The 5,958-nt window shown below is 35.8% G+C and overlaps 1 protein-coding gene across 1 annotated transcript in view; it reads right to left on the bottom strand.

Moving 5' to 3' along the window:
* Positions 1–5,958, bottom strand: part of RGS22 (regulator of G protein signaling 22) — a 145,942-nt gene that overhangs the window by 61,412 nt on the left and 78,572 nt on the right. Inside the window, exons 18-19 of the mRNA XM_023518230.1 lie at positions 3,158–3,316; positions 859–927 (exon numbers count right to left, since the gene is read on the bottom strand). Of these exons, the coding sequence (XP_023373998.1) occupies positions 859–927; positions 3,158–3,316 (228 nt within the window). The remainder of the gene's footprint in view (positions 1–858; positions 928–3,157; positions 3,317–5,958) is intronic.

Raw genomic sequence — 5,958 nt, 5'->3', positions numbered from 1 at the left:
GACAGCTTGAGGCACTGTCTCAAAAAAAAAAAAAAGAAAAGAAAAGAAAAGAAAAGAACATACTAACAGGTACACATATTTCTCTACTATTCAGATAAATTTTTTTCTTTGTCAGTTTTCAGAGGGCCACCTAGGTCTAACTAGACATTCTATCATGACCTAAAGAAAGATAAATATATAAAAACTTGTAGGTTCAAAGAGAAGACTTTGTTTATTATGCTTGTTACATAGCAAAATAGGCAATTTCTAGCACATTATAGTATCATATTATAGTGGTTTTAATAATTACCAAAATGATATTTAATTCTTTTAAAGCTACAATATAATTCTAAATAAAGGGGATAATGTAAGTTAATTTAACCTGCTGATTCCACTGCATATTATTCATTCTTTTTGTGCAATCCACTTTCAATAATAAACAATCATATGCTAAAATAAACGTCTTGTCTCAATAAATCCATCACAAGTAGAATAAAGAAAAGTACATATTTAAAGGCAATCACACAGTTCTAAGGTTGAGCAGGTCAAGAACCTAAGAATAGAGCTCTGGGAGAGTCACATTTTGCTCCAAACTCTGTTCACCAATTAAGAACTTCATCAGTCATCATTTGGTGGTTTAGAGCAAATGCAGTAGTATCTACAGAGGGTCTTTAAATAGAGAACAGGAAGCAGAAACAATACTTGGCACACCTTTTGGGTACAGGATACAACTACGGAAGGGATTCTATCTAACAAATTCAAATATTGTGATCTGGTTGCTTGTACCCTTACATTAACCTGAAATTTAAAACAACAACAACAACAATGCTTTGACACAGCAAAACTTACAAGTGGAAGAATGTAATAAGTATTACTTGCCTTCCAGACCCCAATTTTCATTTCATGCTTCTGTTGTAAGAGCTCTTCTGCTATGTCTTTCATCTGTACCTAAACACAAAACCAATGGTTTCGTTCCAGTTATTCAGAATGTCTGAAGTTTTGAAATCACTTACTAATTTAATAGCTAAATTTTAAAAATGAGGTAAAGGTCAGCTTGAAAAGAGATAGTGCAGTTCAGGAGAAAAAGGATCAAACTTAGAAATGGATGCCCTATCACGGTCCCTGGGCAAGTTACTCAAATTCCCCAAGCACAGCTTCCTCATTACAGAGCAGATATAATAATACCTGACCATATTGCCTCAAAAGCAGGTGATGGTTCACATGGGCTGCCATGAGAACAGAAGATGGAGAGACCATTATGACTTCTCAGATGTTTATTCTACTTTCTAGACCTGTATTTCTGCAACTTTAGAAGAGTATGAAAGTTATTCTTCTAAATGCAGGGAAATATGGTAGGTATTTCTTAGAGTTATTGCCTATTCATACTTCCCTTTTTTGGGGAACCCCTCTTGCCAAGAGTGCTATTGACTCTCTCTCCCTGTTCATAGCAGATAAATCCAAGAACTCATCTGGAGACAAGAACTGGAATCACCAGGACTGAGTCTTTTTGACACCTACAGCCAGAAGAAAAGATCTAAGAATTCTTGCTGGGTTCTTAGGGCTGTCATGGCTGATATCTTTTCTAAAGCTTGGGCATCAACTCTTCCCTTAAGTGTGTGAAATGCCCCAGCACCATTTTATAATAAATTCTCACCCTTACTTTTTGTCTTTGGCTTAAGGTTGCTATAATCAGTTTATTTTGCTGGCCACCCAAAAAATGCTAAGTCAGGAATGACTAAGAGTTACAGTAAAATCACTGTGGCAAATAAAAAGAAAAAATGTGGTAAATAACATTAGTAAGCCAAATGTCCTTTAACGTGGCTTTGGATAGAGAATTGGAGTTAGCCCGCAGAAAGGAAATGAGGAGACATGAGTTTTCTCAAAGCTTATTTCCAGGAACTTTTTGCCTGAAACAAATCAGCTCTTCTCCACACTAAAAATTCTGTGTTCTCAGCTGTACTGTATGTTCCAGAACACACATTGCTGAAATGACTCAAGATGTCTCCAGATAAACAGGCCTCCAAGTGTTTGGGAAATTGAAGAGAGGGAAACTTTTTCTGGTTCTTCCCTATGACAGTATTAATGGCATGTGACTTTGCATACTGAAGTCCACAAATTACATGTTTTCTGACCCTCGTGTTATTAGGTTTGTCTTTTTTTAAGCATGCTAAGACATTTTCAATTAACAAAGTAATGCTTCTTATAAAATAAAAACACAACAAAGCAAAAATGAACCCCTCTTACAAAGTAAAAAGTAAAAATCCTTCTCACTCCCCAGACCCAGTCCCAGGAGGGAGCTCCTTTTAAACCTTTTTCCATAACCACAAACATAGATATAAACAGGTGACTAGAGGGATGAACAGACAGACATGCACGGATGGGCAAATACAGAGATAGAAGTAGATGCAATAAGATTATCTTCTATACACGGTTCTGTTCTACTCAATAAATAGCATCTTTCCTGTCGGTCCATGTGGAAATCTCATGTTTACATTTTAATCTCATTTTATATGGGAATCTGCATAGTTTTCCATAGTACAGAATTATCATAACTCACTCAACTCAATTCTTCTCCCATATGATACTGTAGTATATATCCTTGTATACCCTCATCCATTTGTGTAAAAACTCAGTAATATTTTTAAAAACAACTAAATTAATATATAACATTTGAGTGGTTTCCATATGCCAGGCATCATACTAAGAAACTAAACACATACTAATTTCATTTCTTTTTCTTACGCACCTTATGAAACAATTACTATTACTAGCTCCATGTTTTTCAAATGGGAAAACTAATTTGTGAAAATTAAAGGTGGTACAATGAATATGTGGCAGTTTGGAGATTAAAACTTGGAAATCTAAACCAAGTGTGTGATGGTATGTGCCTATAATTCGCCTATAATTCCAGCTACTCAGAAAGCTGAGGCAGGAGGATCCCTTCAACTTTGGAGTCTGAGGCTGCGGTGAGCCATGATCATGCCACTGCAGTCCAGCCTGGGCAACAGGGTGAAATCCTGTCTGTAATAAAAAGAGAAAAAAGACATCCCCCCCAAACTTTGGGAAGCCAGACTCCATGCTTGTAACCACTCTCAATGGCAAAGTCAACAGGTATGCACATTTGAGGTTTTGACAGGCACTGCCAATTGCTATCCAAGGATTATACTGATTCACATACCTTTATCTTTTGACGTGCTGCAAATTGTTCACTTGCGAGAAACAATGGCAACCATACATTTTCTAGTCTGTTTAGCACATGTCTCTGAATTTCAACTAGAACAGATGCATCAAGCTGATCATGGAGAATCTTCCCCCAGCCTCCACTTAAATACATTATCTAAGAAAATAAAAATGAAGCAAACTGCAAACTTGTGCTTCATTAAAGAAATATTGATAGTCATTCATTCCTTTATTCATTTCAAAAGCATTTGCTAGACACCTGACAGGCACCACAATTTTCATTTTCTATATAATGTCTCCTGGCTATATTGTATATGATAATCACAGACAACTCCCCTAACATCAGACAGACAATTGTTCATGTGTCGGATGTATGATTTTGCTTACTTATATTAAAAAGAACACAGAAGTGGGATTTTTATTCTACGTGACCATAAGCAATGGCATTTTTTTCTCCATGGACTCTGTATTTTCCAGTATAAATTGAGGACATTGATCTACTCATGTTCTAAGTCCTCTTCTATGGCTAATATTTTATGAGTACATGACTCTAGCCGAATTGACCCATTTGAGAAAGAATTTTCTTTTGTAGATGAAGAAAAGGATGACTTAGACAATCTTGACTTAGATATTATAAATATGTATATTACCAACAAATGTTGGTTTGGAGATGGCAGGATGGTGGTAGTGTAGCAAGGTAGGGCTATTCCAACAGCTAAGAAGAGAAAGAGAGAGAGCAGAAACAAGAAAAAGGTCATGTTTTGTAGATAAAAGTCGCTGATTTGAACAGGTAGCACCATTTATAAAATATCGTTGGTTTTTTTTTTTTTGTGGCCCAGATCTTCCTTCTGCTTAATTATTGACCCCAACAAGCTACTAACAGATATTTCCTGCTATAACTCGTTCTGTTTTCCACCTATTTCTGTGTACACACTGCCAAAATTTCTGGCATATTCACTGGCACAACTGCCCTCTTCTTAGCTCTCCTTTGATTCATAATATTTTTGACAATAAAATGCCACTACTAATTGTTTTATATAAAAACAAAACAAAAATCTTCTTAGCCTCTCTTTAACAATATTAACAATAATATTATTTTGCACACACAAAAAAAAGAGACAGAAGAAAAAAGACTACCCTGCTAATCAAAGAGCAAACTGGCTGCACCACTGAAATTAGGACTAGCATTGTCTTTATAAAACGTAACATGATGCAGGCATCCTTAAGTATAAAATAAGTAACAAAGTAATGACAAAGATGAAGAAGGATCATTGGGAAAACTCAGCTGTAAGCACATTCATTTGCTACGATAGTAATGGGCGACTTCCTCACCGACTTAAATTCTCAGCACATTGTACGTACAATGGAGGGTTCACACAGTAGCATCAGATACCATGAAACCTCACACAGTGTAGCACAAGCCAAATGGAAAACAAATGCTTTCAATGTGTTTATTTCATACTCACGCTTATTGAGATACTCAACCACTTTTGCTAATGTGTCCCAGATTTGTAGCACAGGGAACTAGTGGCAAGGCGTTTTTGTTCAAGTTGTTTAATTCTTGCTCCCTCTTACTCCCCCAGACTTTTGCTGATTATTCTCTCCACCCCTTCTCCCCCCAAAAGATCTACCTTTTTTATTTGATATGTCCTGGTTGTAAACCTCTGCATTTACTGAATTTAACATTAATGTGAAATTGTATTTTATAAATGTATGCCATTAGGATATGCATTCTTGTATACTACCAAAATAAAAATTAGGCTAGGCTCAGTGGCTCACACATGTAATCCCAGCACTTTGGGATGCTAAGTTGGGAGGATTGTTTGAGATTAGGAGTTTGAAATCAGCCTGAACAAGAGTGAGACCCTATAGCTATAAAAAATAGAAAAATTAGCTGGCTGTGGTGGCATGTTCAGCTACTTGGACGGCTGAGGCAGGAGGATCACTTGAGCCAGGAAGTTTGAGGTTGCACTGAGCTATGATCATCCTATTGTACTCCATCCCAAGAAATAAGAGTGAGACTTCGTCTCAAAAAAACCCAAAAAACCAAAAAACATATGCTGTACACCTGATCTTTAGGTATTAATATAGTACCAATAAACTTCAAACAAATAAATTCTAATACTTTATATTTCAAAAGTTTAAAAGTTGAGCCATACTTTATGAAAAGTGTTACATGGACACAAATCCACCACTGAATCCCAATCTAATATTTCTGCTATCAATTTAATGACACTGTAGTTATTTAAAAGCTGTGATGAAGGTCATAGGACTGTGGCCCAACAAAATGGCCAATCCTGTATTCCTAGACAGCAGAAATAGTTCCTGAAGGATTTTCCAACATAATTTTCAATTATGTTTGGAGTAATAATCAGTTAAGAGAAAAACAGAAAAGGAACAGAGATTAGATTTAATAGCTGATAATGGCTATTTTTCTACTTGTTGAAAGGTGGAGGCACTTTTTTCATCTTGTTCACCTCTTTATCCTGAGCACCTGGAACAGCACCTGGCACCCCACAGGTACTCATTTGTTGAATGAATGTATGAGTGGATGAATAAACGTTACTTTATAAATTACTTTTCACAGTAACACATTTTTATACTATGTGATACTTGAGTGGATTTTAAGGACATTTAATTTATAGATACTTATCAATATCTAAATAAATATCAAAAGTATCTAACATCCTATGGTTCATCTTACAAGGGTATATGTGAATCTTTATAAATGCAGAATATAAATGTCTTAACACAATAACTAAGAAAATGCCATGAAGGCTATGTTAACCAGTTTGATGA

Source organism: Otolemur garnettii, unplaced genomic scaffold (assembly GCF_000181295.1).
Source record: "Otolemur garnettii isolate 467f Iridium unplaced genomic scaffold, OtoGar3 scaffold00004, whole genome shotgun sequence".
Classification (NCBI taxonomy): Eukaryota; Metazoa; Chordata; class Mammalia; order Primates; family Galagidae; genus Otolemur; species Otolemur garnettii.
Note: the sequence above shows the minus strand (reverse complement) of the source record. Positions and strands in the feature narration are given on the sequence as shown.